This window comes from Ornithorhynchus anatinus, chromosome 3 (assembly GCF_004115215.2).
Source record: "Ornithorhynchus anatinus isolate Pmale09 chromosome 3, mOrnAna1.pri.v4, whole genome shotgun sequence".
In the NCBI taxonomy this organism is placed as follows: Eukaryota; Metazoa; Chordata; class Mammalia; order Monotremata; family Ornithorhynchidae; genus Ornithorhynchus; species Ornithorhynchus anatinus.
Genome location: NC_041730.1, coordinates 140999930 through 141015870, shown reverse-complemented (window position 1 = coordinate 141015870; position 15941 = coordinate 140999930). Strand labels below are relative to the sequence as shown.

Sequence of the window (15941 nt, the reverse complement as noted above, 5' to 3'; positions counted from 1 at the left end):
CTCCCCTCCCGAGCGGAAAGGGGTCGTCGGTAACTCCGTTTGGCCCCCTCTGGGGGTACCCGTGCCCCTCTGAGAGAGACCCGTCCCCCGCGGGATGGGTCGTAACCCGCCGTTCCCCGTGCCCGGCCAGCTTGCGGCTGGAAAGCTTGCGTTCCTCGGCGCTGCCCCGGCCCCCGTGGGGCGGGGCGGGGGCCGTGGGAAGCTGGGGCCGGTGAGGGCGGTTCTGCGCCGGGCGGGGAGGGGCGGGAGCTCTCCGGGCTCGTCTGATCCCGGGGCACGGGCTGTCGCTGCTTCAGATCGTCCCCCGCGGGGAGTGTCCGGTCTCCGGGCGGTCACTCCTGGGAAGTCGTCTCGCCCGGCGTCCGGTTGTCGGCGCCGGTTGTCGGGGACGGTTCCGGCGTCCAGGTGGTGACCGCCCCCGGAAGGTCAGCGGGCTCACTTCCCAGCCGTCCAAGCCGAGAGGGAGCGTCTGGCCTCTGGACGGTCACCCTCGGGAGGTCGGCTAGCCTAGCGCCCGGCTGTCCTAGCCGGGGGGGAGGGTCCGGTCTCTAGGCGGTCACCCCGGGAGGTCAGCCGGTCCAGTGCCCCGCTGTCCTCGCTCGTACAGAGTGTCTGGTTTCTGGGCGGTCACTCCTGGGTGGTCAGGCGGCCGGTACCCTGCTGTTCTAATAATTATAATGATGGTATTTGTTGAGCGCTGACTATGTGCCAGGCACTGTTGTAAGCGCTGGGGGAGCTACAGGGTCATCAGGTTGGACACACAGTCCCTGTCTCATGTGGGACTCCCAGTCTCAATCCCCAGGTGAGGGAACCGAGGCCCAAAGAGGTGAACCGACTCGCCCGAGGTCACCCAGCGGACGAGCAGAGCCAGGATTAGAACCCACGACCCCTGACCCCCGCTAGGCCACGCGGCTTCCAGCCGGCGGGGAGCGTCCGGTCTCCGGGCGGTCCCCCCCGGGGGGTCAGCGGGAGGGGCCGGGAGCCCCACGGGCCCCGGGGCGACCCGCCGGGGGCAGCCGGGCAGGCGGGGGAGCGCCCCGAGACGCCCGGCCTATTTCCCGTTCAGGGCGGAAGGGTGGACGTCGCAGATGTCGAACCAGCGCTCCGAGACGGGCTCGGCGGGGAAGAGTCCGTTGACGGGCAGGGCGGGGTCCCGCCGCCTGTCGGCATCGCCGACCACCCGCCAGTACCGGCTGCCCTTGAGCAGGAAGACGGCGCCGTGGGCGTAGGAGTGGTAGGCCGCGTCCAGGTGCCCGGCCGGGTGGCTGGGCGGCGCGACGGCGGGGAAGGCGACGGCCAGCCTCTGGGGGTACGGGCTGACCGCCCGGTTCTCCTGGACGTCAAAGGCGAACACCTGTGGGGCGGCAGGATGGTGAGAGCTCGGTCCGCGCCCCCGGTGACGCTAAGCGCCCTCCCGCTGGACTGGCAGCTCCCTGAGGCCAGGGAGCGTGGCTACTCGATGAGAATAACAATGATGTCGGTATTTAATAATGTTGGTATCTGTTAAGCGCTTACTATGTGCAGGGCACCGTCCTAAGCGCCGGGGTAGATACGGGGTGATCGGGTCGTCCCACGTGGGGCTCACAGTCTTCATCCCCATTTTCCAGATGAGGTCACTGAGGCCCAGAGAAGGGCAGCGACCCGCCCACGGTCACGCAGCTGACGAGGGGCGGAGCGGAGATTCGAACCCATGACCTCTGACCCCCAAGCCCGGGCTCTTTCCACCGAGCCACGCCGCTTCTATAGTGAGTAATGAATAATCGTGGTATTTTAGCGCGTCCTAGCGTGGCCTGGTGGCAGGAGCCCGGGCTCGGGAGTCAGAGGATGTGGGTTCTGATCCCGGCTCCACCGCCCGTCTGCTGTGTGGCCCTGGGTGAGTCACTTCACTTGCCTTTGCCTCCGTTTCCTCAGTTGCAAAATAGGAGTCCAGTGCTTCTCCCTCCTACTTAGATTAGGAGCCTAAGCCTGTGGGACCTGATGACCTTGTATCTATCCCGGGGCTTAGTAGAGTGCTCAGCACATGGGAGAGAAGCAGCGTGGCTCGGTGGAAAGAGCCCGGGCTTGGGAGTCAGAGGTCGTGGGTTCGAATCCCGGCTCTTACCACCTGTCAGCTGCGTGACTGTGGGCGAGTCGCTTCACTTCTCTGGGCCTCAGTCGCCTCGTCTGTCAAATGGGAATTAAGACTGCGAGCCTCACGTGGGACAAGCTGATGACCCTGTATCTCCCCCAGCGCTCAGAACGGTGCCCTGCACGTAGTAAGCGCTTAACGGATACCGACATTATTATAGTAAGCGCTTAACGGACACCGTAGTTATTACAGGGTTCTGTACACGGTAGACTACAAGCTGAAGGCAGGGATTGTGTCTACTACATTGCACGTTTTACCCATTTCGGTGCTTGAAACTAAGCGCTTAATTAATGCCACCAATATTATGCCAAGCATCTAATACAACCGCCTATCGACCTCCGCTCCGAACAAAAACTCCTCACTCTGGGCTTCGAGGCTCTCCGTCGCCTCGCCCCTTCCCACCTCTCCCCCCTTCTCTCTCTCCCCCGCCCGCCCCGCACGCTCCGCTCCTCCGCCGCCCGCCTCCCCGCCGTCCCCCGGTCTCGCCCGTCCCGCCGTCGACCCCCGGGCCGCGTCCTCCCGCCGTCCCGGAACGCCCTCCCTCCTCGCCTCCGCCGAACTCGCTCTCTTCCCCTCTTCGAAACCCTACTTAAAACTCACCTCCTCCAGGAGGCCTTCCCAGACCGAGCTCCCCTTCTCCCTCTCCTCCCTCTATCTACCGCCCCCCCCTTCACCTCTCCGCAGCTTAACCCTCTTTTCCCCCCCATCTCCCTCCGCTCCTCCCCTCTCCCTTCCCATCCCCTCGGCACTCTACTCGTCCGCTCGACTGTATATATTTTCGTCACCCTGTTTATTTTGTTAATGAATTGTGCGTCGCCTCGATCCTATCTAGTCGCCGTCGTTTCTACGAGACGTTCTTCCCCTCGACTCTATCTATCGCCGTCGTTCCCGTCCGTCCGTCTCCCCCGATCGGACCGTGAGCCCGTCAAAGGGCGGGGACCGTCTCTATCCGTTGCCGACTTGTTCGTTCCAAGCGCTTAGTCCGGTGCTCGGCACATAGTGAGCGCTCAGTAAATACTATTGAATGAATGAATAAATGAATGAACTGCTCTGCCTAGGTTCTTGGTATGTATTATTGATGATTCGATTTAAGTTTCCTTTCCTGAACCTTCCATTTTAGAGCAGGCGACCAGAGGCGCACACGGCCAGATTCAGCCCTTTCCTGCGGCCAGTCAGTCCAGGGTAATAATGACGTTGGTATTTGTTAAGCGCTTACTATGTGCGGAGCACTGTGCTAAGCGCTGGGGTAGATAGGGGGTCAATAGGTGGCTCCACGTGAGGTTCACAGTCTTCATCCCATTTTCCAGATGAGGTCACTGAGGCCCAGAGAAGCGAAGTGACTCGCCCACCGTCACCCAGCTGACGAGGGGCGGAGCTGGGATTCGAACCCATGACCTCTGACTCCCAAGCCCGGGCCCTTTCCCCTGAGCCACGCTGCTTGGTACTCACCGAGCGCTCGCTCAGACTGAAGGCGTGATGCTCTCCTCCCGAGGGCTCACTGGAGCCGGTGAGGAGGTCGCTGCCGCCCCGACCCCGGTGCCGGTGGACCCGGAGGGGAGACCGCCCCGCGCCCCAAACGTTTACCAGTGGGGGCCGTCTACTACGCGCCAGGCACCGTCCTAAGCGCTGGGGTAGATAACGGGGTCTAGCACGGAGAAGCAGCGTGGCTCAGCGGAAAGAGCACGGGCTTCGGAGTCAGGGCTCATGAGTTCGAATCCCAGCTCCGCCACTCGTCAGCTGTGTGACTGTGGGCGAGTCACTTCACTTCTCTGTGCCTCAGTTCTCTCATCTGTAAAATGGGGATGAAGACCGTGAGCCCCACCTGGGACGACCCGATTCCCCTGTGTCTACCCCAGCGCTTGGAACAGTGCTCGGCACATAGTGAGCGCTTAACAAATAGCGACATTATTAAGGTCGTCAGGTTGGACACGGTCCCTGTCCCGTGTGGGGCTCCCGGTCTCAATCCCCATTTTCCAGGTGAGGGGACTGAGGCCCGGAGAAGTGAATCGACTTGGCCGAGGTCACCCAGCAGATAGGTCGCAGAGCCGGGGGGCTGCCCAAACGCAGCCCCCCTGCGGCGGCCCCCCGCCCCCTTGCTGAGCGCTCCCCGCGCCGCCGCCCCGCCCTCACCAGCGCGCCCTTGAAGAAGTAGATCCACTGACTCCTCCGGTCGTAAAAGGCGGCGTCGAGGGGACTCGGGATTCCCGGAAACCGCTCGGAGATGGGCCTGGGATACGCGCGGCCCCGTTCGTCTTCCGCGTACGTCCGGTCGCCGTCGCTGTCGTACCTCCAGTAGCGATCCCCTGGTGCCCGGCGGGAGACACGGAGCCGGTCACTTGCCGGAGAACACCCAGGCCGGGCGCTCACTGGGGGAGGAGCGCCGCGCGCTCGGCGGAGGACGACACGACCACGCGGAAAAGAAGCGTGGCCTGGCGCCTACAGCACGGGCCTGATGGTCGGGAGGACCTGGGTTCTAATCCTGGCTCTCCGCTTGTCTGCCTTATGACCCCGGGCAAGTCCCTTCGATTCTCTGAGCCTCAGTTATCTGTAAAATGGGGATCAAGACTGTGAGCCCTGTGGGTCAGGGGCCGTATCTACGCCGGTACTTAGAACGGTGCCGGGCATATAATCATAAAAATGACGATCATAATAATAATGTCGGTATTTGTTAAGCTCTCACTGTGTGCAGAGCACCGTTCTGAGCGCTGGGGTAGATCCGGGCTCATCAGGTTGTCCCCCGTGAGGCTCACGGTCTTCATCCCCATTTTACAGATGGGGTGACTGAGGCACCGAGAAGTGAAGTGACTGGCCCAAAGTCACAGAGCTGACGAGTGGCGAGGCCGGAATTCGGACCCGTGACCTCTGACTCGATCCTATTTATTTGCTGTTGTTTTAATGAGATGTTCATCCCCTCGATTCCGTTTTTTGCCATCGTCCTCGTCTGCCCGTCTCCCCCCGGTTAGACCCTGAGCCCGTCAAAGGGCGGGGACCGTCTCTGTCCGTTACCGATCTGTCCATTCCAAGCACTTAGTCCAGTGCTCTGCACGTAGGAAGCGCTCAATAAATACCGTTGAACGAATGAATGACTCCCAAGCTCTTTCCACCGAGCCACGCCGCCTCGCGGTATCTGTTAAGCGCTTACTCCGCGCCGGGCGCTGTCCCGAAGCGCGGGGGCAGGTTCAAGATAATCAGGATGGACACGGTCCCTTGTCCCACATGGGGCTCGCGGTCTTCCCCGCATTTTACAGATGAGGGAACCGAGGCCCAGAGAAGTGAAATGACCCGCCCGGGCGAGCGGCACAGCCGGGATCGGGAGCCTCGTCCTCTGGCTCCCAGGCCCGTGTTGGGCTTGGGAGTTGGCACTTAACAAACGCCATTGAAAAAACCCAACTGGGAGGATGTGGTTGGGGCCGGGGCGACGGGGAGCGCGCCCGCCCTGGAGGGTCCCCCGCTGGCCTCCCAGCGCCCCCACGTCTCCCCGTCGATCCACAGGTCATACTTGTCGTAATGATGATGTTGGTATTTGTTAATAATAATAATAATAATAATAATAACGTTGGTGTTTGTTAAGCGCTTACTCCGTGCCGAGCACTGTCCTGAGCGCTGGGGTAGACACAGGGGAATCAGGTCGTCCCACGTGGGGCTCACAGTCTTCATCCCCGTTTTACAGATGAGGGAACTGAGGCACCGAGAAGTGAAGTGACTTGCCCGAAGTCACCCGGCTGACGAGTGGCCGAGCCGGGATCCGAACCCATGACCTCTGACTCCAAAGTTAAGCGCTCACTATGTGCGAAGCACCGTTCTAAGCGCTGGGGGGGGGATACAGGGCGATCAGGTCGTCCCACGTGGGCCTCACGGTTTTCATCCCCGTTTGACGGATGAGGTCACCGAGGCCCAGAGAAGTGACCGGCCCAGGGTCGCCCAGCCGGCAAGCGGCGGAGGAGGGATTGGAACCCACGTCCTCCGACTGCCGAGCCCGGGCTCTTTCCACTGAGCCACGCTGCTTCTCTATTGAGCGCCTACTCTGGGCAGAGCACTGTGCGAACGGCTTTGGAGAGTGCAGTCCAGCTTACAGTCTTGAGGGAGAAGCAGGTGGGAGTGTTGGTTCAGTCGTATTTATTGAGCGCTTACTCTGTGCAGAGCACTGTACTAAGCGCTTGGAACGTACAGTTCGGCAACAGACAGAGACAATCCCCGCCCAGTGACGGGCTCACGGTCTAAACGGGGGAGACGGACGACAAAACCAAACACTAGATAGACCTAGCACGCTAACCTGGGTTCGAAACCTGGTTGGGCCACTTTACTTCCTCGGGGATCACTTGGCTTCTCTGGGCCTCCATTTTCTCCTCTGTCAAATGGGGATTAAACACCAATTCTGAGAAGCAGCGGGGCTCAGTGGAAAGAGCCCGGGCTCGGGAGTCAGAGGTCACGGGTTCGAATCGCGGCTCCGCCACCTGGCAGCCGTGTGACCGTGGGCGAGTCGCTTCACTTCTCCGTGCCTCAGTTCCCTCATCTGTAAAATGGGGATTAAGATTGTGAGCCTCACGTGGGACGACCTGATGACCCTCTATCTACCCTTGCGCTTAGAACAGTGCTCTGCACGTAGTAAGCGCTTGACAAATACCAACATTATTATATAGGGGAAGCAGCGCGGCTCGGTGGAAAGAGCCCGGGCTTCGGAGTCGGAGGTCGTGGGTTCGACGCCCGGCTCTGCCACTTGTCAGCTGTGGGACTGTGGGCGAGTCACTTCACTTCTCTGGGCCTCAGTCACCTCATCTGTAAAATGGGGATTAACTGTGAGCCTCATGTGGGACAAGCTGATTCCCAGCTCCCAGACCAAGGCTCACAGGCCTTATTTCCCGTTTTATGGATGAAGAAACCGAGGCCCAGTGAGGCAAGATGACCTGTCCAAGGTCACCCAGCGGACCGGGGACTAGAACTCGGCAGCGTGGTACAGTGGAAAGGGCGCGGGCTTGGGAGTCGGAGTTCACGGGTTCGAATCCCGGCCCCGCCACTTGCCAGCTGTGTGACTTCGGGCAAGTCACTTCACTTCTCTGTGCCTCAGTTACCTCATCTGTAAAATGGGGATTAAAACTGTGAGTCCCACGTGGGACAACCTGATTACCTTGTATCCCCCAGCGCTTAGAACGGTGCTTTGCACATAGTGAGCGCTTAACCAATACCATCGTTTATTTATTTGACTCGGGACCGCCGGGAGGCCCAGCCGGACAGGCGACGCCCCCGGGCGAGGCCGCGCTCACCTTTGAAGAAGTAGCGCTCGTCTCTCCCCCAGGACCAGACGTGGACAAAGGCGTCGAGGTCGCGGGCCGGGAGCCCCCGCCAGCCCGTGACCACGGGGATGGGGTCTCCGTAGCGCGTCCTGTTCTTCTGGTTCTCGTACAGCCAGTACCAGCCGCCGCGGAAGAAATAGGTGTTAAACCGCACCAGCCGCTCTCCGAACGGGCTCCTCTCCGTGCGGATCCAGTCGAACACGGCGTCGAACGGCCCCGTGCAGGAACCTGGCGCGGAACGGCGGGAAAGGCGTTGGGTCCCGCTTCCCGCCGGGCACCGGGGGGAGCCGGGGGCGGGGGGCGGGGGCGGGGCCGAGGGAAGGCTCTTAAGATGGCACAATCCCCCCCAGAGATGCGGGCGGGGTTGACCCGGGGGTCCCGGAGGCCTGGCGCTCAGTCCTTCAGCGGCATTTACCGAGCACCTACCGAGTGCCGGTTGATAGGGGTGAGGGTTCCCCGCTCCAGGACGCGGCCGGTCACGGGGATGACCCACCCGGGCTGCCCCGGGGGCCGGGCGGGCAGACCGCCGGCCCTCACGCCCTCCCTCCCGCCACGCTCCGAGGCAGCCGGGCCAAACCGTCCGCTGGCCACGTGGTGGGTGGGCGGGCGAGCGAGGGCCGGGAGCCCGTCGGGATGCCCACCCCGTCCCCCCCTCTAGACCGTAAGCTCTCTATGGGGAGGGAATGCGTCTTCCTCATCGTTCTACGGTCCTCTCCCAAGTGCTTAGTACGGTGCCCTGCGCACGGTAAGCGCTTGGGAGATACGAAAGAATGAATGACGGGGACAGGCCGGGGAGGGTGGGGGTTTCCCCTAGTCGCTAAACAAACGCGAGGCGGACCCGGGGGGCCGAGGTGCGGGGCAGCCGCGAGGGAGCATCCGGGACGGTGCGGTGAGGGGCCCGGGGCCCGGGGTGCGGGGCGGGGGGCCGCTCTTACCGTACAGCTTCTGAATGGCCTTCCGGTCGGCCGGGTCCAGCTCGAAGCCTGGGTCCCGGGGGACGGAGTTGGGCCGCATGATGGATCCCGGCCGGTGGATGTGGGGCAGCCCCAGCACGTGGCCGATTTCATGGACCGCCACCTGCCAGCGGAGCGGGGGGAGATGCAAGGAAGGAACGACTGGAACCCTTCCTTATTCGAGGCACACCTCTTCCAAGAGGCCTTCCCTGACTAAGCCCTCCTTTCCCCTACTTCCACTCCCTTCTGCGTCCCCCTGACTCACTCCCTTTATTCAACGCCCCTCCCGGCCCCACACCACTTATGTCCGGGTCGGTCATTTATCCATACTAATGTCTGTCTCCCCCTCAGACTGGAAGTGCGTCGTGGGCGAGGAATGTGGGATGAATGAGAGAGCGGAGTCAAGGATGACACCAAGGTCGCGGGCTTGTGAGGCGGGAAGGATGGTCGCGCCGTCCACAGTGATGGGGGAAGTCAGGGAGGGGACAGGGTTCGGGAGGGAAGATGAGGAGCTCAGTCTCGGACACGGTGAGTCTGAGATGGCGGGAGGGCATCCAAGAGAGATGTCCTGAAGGGAGGGGGAGAGGACAGGGGGAGAGATGGAGATTTGGGTGTCGTCAGCGTAGAGATGAGAGTTGAAGCCGTGGGAGCGGATGAGTCCACCGAGGGAGTGGGTATAGACGGACAACAGAAGGGGACCGAGAACTGACCCTTGAGGAACTCCTACGGTTAGGGGATGGGAGGGGGAGGAGGAGCCCGCGAAGGAGACCGAGATCGAACGGCCAGAGAGAGAAGAGGAGAACCGGGAGAGGACGGGGTCTGTGAAGCCAGGTTTGGATAACGTGTTGAGAAGAGGGTGGTCGACAGTGTTAAAGGCAGCTGAGAGGTCGAGGAGGATTGGGGTAAGAGCCGTTGGATTTGGCAAGAAGGAGGTCACGGGTGACCTTTGAGAGGGGGGTTTCGGTGGAGCGGAGGGGACGGGAGCCAGATCGGAGGGGGTCCGGGAGAGAGTCGGAGGAGAGGAATTCGAGGCAGCGAGGGTAGAGGGATGTGAAAGTGGAGGAGAGGGGTCGAGGGGCAGAGGACGCGGGACGGAGGAGAGGGAGGGGTGACTTTGGGGAGCTCAGACCCGACGGTGTTAATTTTCCTAATGAAGTAGGTGGCCAGATGGTCGGGGGTGAGGGCTGGGGCCTGAGGAGGGAGTTAAAGGTCCGGAACAGCCGAGGAGGGTGATGGGCTTGGGGGTCAGTAAGGGAAGAGACAGAGTTTTGCGGGGCCGAGGAGAGGGCGGAGTTACGGCAAGAAAGGTTGAACTTCGAGTGGACGAGGTCGGCCCACACAAGGATGTTGCGAAGATCTATCCCGTGAGGTGATCGGGTCCAATCAGCTCTCTCGGCCACATCTTGTTCTCTCCCTTGTGGAAGGGCGGGGTGAGACTTTTTTATGGCATTTGTTAAGCCCTTACTATGTTCCACGCACTGTACTAAGCACCGGGGCAGAGACAAGCTGCTCAGGTTGGACACGGTCCCCGTCCCTTACGGGGCTCACACTCGGAATCCCCATTTTACGGATGAGGGAACTGAGGCCCGGAGAAGTGAAAAGTGACTCGCCCAAGGTCACCCAGCAGACAGGTGGCAGAGCTGGGATTAGAACCCAGGTCCTTCTGACTCCCAGGCCCAGGCTCAATCCCCTGGGCTGTGCTGGGTGGGTTGGATTCAACTCAGCGGGAGCCATCGTGGTTTTCCCACCCCGCAGACCCTCGCCGGGCAGAGCTTTCCGCCCGGGGGCACCGCTTCTCCATCTGGGCCCAACCGGCGCTGGCCGTGAATAATGGAAAGGGGCCGTCGGCCACCGTGAGAAGCCGCGTGGCCCAGGGGAAGGAGCGTGGCCTTGGGACTCGGAGGACCTGGGTTCTCGTCCCGGCCCCGCCACGGACCTGCAGCGTGACCCGGGGCCAGAAAGCCACTTCATTTCTCTGCGCCTCGGTCTCCTCATTCGCCGAATGAGGATTCATTCATTCATTCATTCATTCATTCATTCATTCATTCATTCATTATTGAGCACTTACTATGTGCAGAGCACTGTACTAAGCGCCTGGAATGTACGATTCGGCAACAGATGGAGGCAATCCCTGCCTGATGACGGGCTCACAGTCAGTTCTCCCTCCTACTTATTATTAACAATAATGATGGTACTTAAGTGCTTACTATGCGCTAACCACTGTTCTAAACGCTGGGGAAGAGCTAATCAGATTAGACCCAGCCCTGGTCCCACGTGGGACTCAGGATCTTGTAACTACCCCAGCGCTTAGTGCAGTGCTTAATAATAATAATAATGACATTTTTTAAGCGCTCGCTATGTGCAAAGCACCGTCCTAAGTGCTGGGGGGATACGAGGTGATGAGGTGGTCCCCCGTGGGGCTCACAGTCTTCATCCCCATTTGACAGATGAGGAGGTCACTGAGGCCCAGAGAAGTGAAACGACCTGCCCACAGTCACCCGGCTGACAAGTGGCGGAGCCGGAATTAGGACCCATGACCTCTGCCTCCCCAGCCCGTGCCCTTTCCCACTGAGCCACGCTGCTTCTCATATGCTTCTCATACTCTGTGCTTAGCACATAGTGAGGGCTTAACTGATTACCGCAATGGTTATTACCCTGGTCACCACTGATTCACGATGACCCTGACCAGCCAGGGTGGTGGTTGTTATTACAACCTCATCGACCTGGGGTCTTTAATGGTGGTCCTCATCTACCGTGGCGGTCATTTAACTAAATGCGGTCCTTATCGACGTACGATCCACGGTTGTCCTTACCGACTGGGGTTATTAATCGGGGTATTCGCCCTCCCCCAGGGCTTTCCGTCAACGAAGGAGGGTATTAACCCCGGTATTCTAAGCGCCGGGGCCGGGATGAGGTCGTCCGGGCGATCGGACCCATCCCGTCCAAGGGAGGGCGAGCGGGGTTCTTACGGCCATCTCGGCAGACGCGGGAGCCGAGGCCCGGAGAGGCCAAGTGACCTTCCCGGGGTGACCCGGCAAGGCGGGGTGGGCCGGAGAGGGGACCGGAGTCCGGGGGGATCCAGCGGGCCCGCTCGGGATACGCACTCGGAGGAGGTTGAGGCCCCGGTCGCTGCTGGGGGACGTGAAGTGCTCGTCGTCGTCGAAGTGGACGTCGCCCAGGCGCCAGGCGTGCGCGAACTCCTGCCCGCTCCCGTCAAACGCCCGGGGGCACCCCAGGTGACGGCCTGTGGCGGAACGCCGGGAGGGAAAGGTGGAAGAGTCGAGGGACGGTGGAAGAAGAGGTGGACCGGCCCGCGCCCCGACTCCCCACCTGCGGGCCCCGTCCCCGGGCCGCCCCCATCCCGAGGCCCGGCCCGGAAGCGGAGCTCCGGGAAGCCGGCCCCCGGATCGGGCTCGCCAACCCAGCCGGGACGGTGGCCGTCCGCCCTCCGGGACGGGACCCCGTTCGGGGGATCCGGGGGCCGTGGAGCCTCCGAGGCGGCCGGGAGGCCACGCTGGATGGAGTGGGGACGGGGGGGTCAGTGGGGATGGGGGCGGAGGAGGCCGTCCGTGTCTGTCGAGCTGGTGTGCGATGGGTCCCGGGTGACCACGGTGGGCGGGGGACCATCCTGGACACTCATGGGGAGAAGGGAGCTGTCCTGGGCACTCACGGAAGGGGAGGGAGGTGTCCCGGGTGCCCACCGTGGGCGGGGGGCGGTCCCGGGCGCTCGTGGGGGCGGGTGGGGGGCCGTCCCGAGTGCTCATGGCGGGCAGGGGAGGTGTCCCGGGCACCCACTAGGGAGGGGGCTGACGTGAGCATCCACAGGATGGAGGAGGGTTGTCCCAGATGCCCGTGTTAGGGAGCGGGGGGGCCTGTCCTGCACGCCTGGGGAACGTGGACAAGATCCCTCTAGACCGTAAGCTCGCGGCGGGCAGGAAAAAATAATAATAACGGTATTTTTTTAAGCGCTTTCTCTATGACAGCGCTGGGAAGAATACGTACTAAGTGCCGGGGAGGATACGAGCAAATCGGGTTGGGCGCGGTCCCTGTCCCGTGGGAGGCTCACAGTCTCCATCCCCATCTTACAGATGAGGCGGCTGAGGCCCAGAGAAGGGAAGTGACTTGCCCGAGGTCACACAGCAGACAAGGGGCGGAGGAGGGGTTAGGACCCACGACCTTCTGATTCCCAGACCCGGGCTCCATCCACCACAGCGTGGGACGCGTCTACCAACTCTGCTGTATCGGACTCTCCCCAGCGCCCAGCGCGGCTGCCCTCCGACCGAACCCGGACCGCGCCGCCGCCGGCGGGGACGGCCGTGTCCCGCGGCCCCCGGCCCAACGGGGAGGGCGGCGGCCGCCGCCGGGGTCCAGCCGGCCGGTCCTACCTCGGCCGAAGGCCAGCCGGACGTCCACGGGGGCCGCCCGAGCCCCCAGCTCCTCCTGGAACTGCAGCGGCGTGACCTCGCTCCACATGCGGAAGGCCGAGCGCAGGACGGCCCTCTGCTCGTCGACGGACAGCTGGCTGCTGTAGCCCTCGCCCACCAGCCGCCACCTCAGGGTCCTCCGCGAGAAGGCCGACGGCCCGGGCCCGGCCCCCCGCCGTCGCCGCGGGAAGGCCCGGGGGCGAGCCCCGGCCGGGGCCGGTCCTCCGGCCGGGCCGTCGGGGACGCCGCACCTCGGCCCGTTCATGGCGGCCACGGTGGCCTCGTCGAGCCGGCCGGTCGCCGGGAGGCCGTTGACCCTCTGGAAGCCGCGCACGGCCTCGGCGAAGGCCGGGCCCGCGGCGGCTGGAGGGGGGGCGGCCGGCCAGGGGGACCGTCGGGTCCACCCGTATTTGGACAGGAATTCCTGCCGAGAGGAAAAATGGGATGAGCGCCGGAGGGGGCGGCCGCCGCGGTCCGTCGTCCGGCCCTGCCCTCTCCCCCCGCCCCGGGGACCGAGGCCTTCTTTCCGGGGTAGATACGAGTAGGTCGGACACGGTCTCTGGCCCGTACGGGGCTCACGATCTCAGGTGGAGAGGTACAAGGTATTGAATAAGTGCTTAGTCCAGTGCTCGGCGCACAGTAAACGCTCAATAAGTACGAGTGAATGAATGAATGCCCATTTGACTGTAGAGAAGTGGCGTGGTTTAGCGGAAATAATAATAATTGGAATGGTATCTGTGAAGCGCTTACTGTGTGCAAAGCACTGTTCTAAGCCCCGGGGGGCGGGGGGGGGGGCGGTACAGGGCGATCAGGTTGTCCCGCGTGGGGCTCACAGTCTTCATCCCCATTTTATAGATGAGGGAACTGAGGCCCAGAGAAGTGAAGTGACTTGCCCAGGTCACTGGATTAGAACCCACGACCTCTGACTCCCGAGCCCGTGCTCTTTCCACCGAGTCAGAGGTCGTGGGTTCTAATCCCGCTCCGCCTGCTCGTCCGCCGTGTGACTTTGGGCAAGTCGCTTCGCTTCCCTGGACCTCAGTTCCCTCGTCTGGAAAATGGGGACGAAGACTGGGAGCCCCACGGGGGACAACCTCATCACCTTGTATCTACCCCAGCGCTCAGAACAGTGCTTGGCACATAGTAAGCCCTTCACAGATACCGTCGTCATTATTAATAGGAGGAGGAGTAGAGGAAACCGAGGCCCAGAGAAGTTAAGTGATCTGGCCGAGGTCCCATAGCAAGCAAGCGGTAGGGCCGGAATTAGAACCCAGGCCCTCCGACTTCCGGGCCCGCGTTCTCTCCGCTGGGCCAAACCGTTTTCCGTGTATCCCGTTCGGATCTTTGAAAAATGCCTTCACCGGTCGTCAAGCTCCCTGAGGGCAGAGTTTGGGTCTACTTGCCCTGTTGTATTCCCCCGAGCGTTTGGTACAGTGCTCTGCACACGGTAAGTGCTCAGAGAGGACGCACACGTGTCGGCGGCAGGATCTCTCTCATCTCTCCCACCGTGTTCCCTCCCCAGCTGGCAGTGGAAACCCGCATTCGGGAGGATGGGGTGCCGGATCGTTGCCCGATTGTACATTCCAAGCGCTCAGTGCGGTGCTCTGCACGTAACAGGTGCTCGATAAATGCGATCGAGTGAACGAATGATACCACTGATAATCATAACGTTGGTATTTGTCAAGCGCTTACTATGCGCAGAGCACTGTTCTAAGCGCTGGGGGAGATCCAGGGTCGTCAGGCCGTCCCACGTGCGGCTCCCAGTCTTCATCCCCCTTCCGCAGATGAGGGAACCGAGGCCCCGAGAAGTGAAGCGACTCGCCCACAGTCACACGGCTGACAAGTCGCAGAGCCGCATTCGAACCCGTGACCTCTGACTCCCAAGCCCGGGCCGAGGGTGGGTGACGCATCGAGCGGGGGGGGGGGGGCGTCCAACAGGGGAGGCCTCCTGGAGGAGGTGGCTTCGGAGGGTGCTACGCTGTAAGGGCAGTGAATGCCTCTGTTTATTGTCAGGTTGTAATAATGATGACCGTGATGGCCTCTGTCATAATGATAATAGCGATGGCAGGTGTTAAGCGCTTCCTGTGTGCCAAGCACCGTTCTAAGCGCCGGGGTAGATACAAGGTGATCAGGTTTTCCCACGTGGGGCTCACGCTCTCAATCCTCATTTTCCAGATGGGGTCGCCGAGGCCCAGAGCGGTGACTTGCCCGAAGTCACCCAGCCGACACGTGGCGGAGCCGGGATCGGAACCCACGACCTCTGTACTCTCCTAAGCGCCGAGCGCTCGATAGAGACGATCGAGGGAATGAGGAAGGACGCGAAGGGACGAGGAGATACCTAGCCCCCCTCGCGTCCGCGGAGGGGCCCGGGCAGAGGCAGAGGGGGGCCCCCGGCCCAGTCGCCCGCCCCCGGGGTCCTACCTGGGCCGAAGGGAGGTCGGCGACGGGCGGGGCCCGGGGCAGGGCGGCCACCTCCAGGTCCGAGCGGTCTCGCCTGTGGAACAGCTTCTCGGGGCGGCCCGGCCGGGGGGGCGGCCAGCCAGCAGAGCAGCAGGGCCGCCCCGACCCGGCCCGCCGGGGCCCACCGGCCGGCCAGGAGGCAGAGCAGAGGTGCCCGCGGGAGCCGGAGCCCGGCGGGCATGGCCGGGCCGGCGGGGAGGCCTCTCCGCCGGGCGCCCGGCCCGACCCACGGCGGGGCCCGGCCCCGACGCTTATAAGCCCGGACCCCGGCCCGGCCTCGCCAAACTGTCAGGGGATCGTCGCCGCACGGCCGGGCGGGCCGCCCCCCGCCGTCTGAGCACACAGACGCACACGCACGGAGCGGCCCCCCGCCGTCTGAGCACACACGGGGCCTCCGCTCGGCCCTCCCCTCCGCTCCCCTGCCGTCCGAGCGCACGGACGCACGCCGAGGCCCGGGCCCGCGGACCCTCCGGCTTTGCCCGCCGGACACACGGTCAACTTTCTGGAACTAGGCCCCTCCGGCCGCCCGCCTCCGGCCCCCGCTCGGCTCCTTCCCGCCCGCCGACCCGTGACGTCCCGGGGGACGCGGCCCGGGCCTGGGTGTCGAAGGGTCACGGATCCTGATCCCGGGTCTGCCGCCCGTCTGCCGTGTGACCTCGGGCAAGTCGCTTCGTGGCCCTGTGCCTCA

The 15941-nt window shown here is 63.0% G+C and overlaps 1 protein-coding gene across 1 annotated transcript; it reads right to left on the bottom strand.

Moving 5' to 3' along the window:
• Positions 1-1050: 1050 nt before the first annotated feature.
• Positions 1051-15434, bottom strand: MMP21 (matrix metallopeptidase 21). Its single transcript, XM_029059910.1, is given in 8 exon segments — positions 1051-1354; positions 4259-4431; positions 7390-7647; positions 8355-8496; positions 11477-11616; positions 12758-13220; positions 15215-15313; positions 15315-15434. Coding segments are annotated over 8 exon segments (1698 nt in total). The 3' UTR covers position 1051.
• Between the last annotated feature and the right edge of the window lie 507 nt (positions 15435-15941).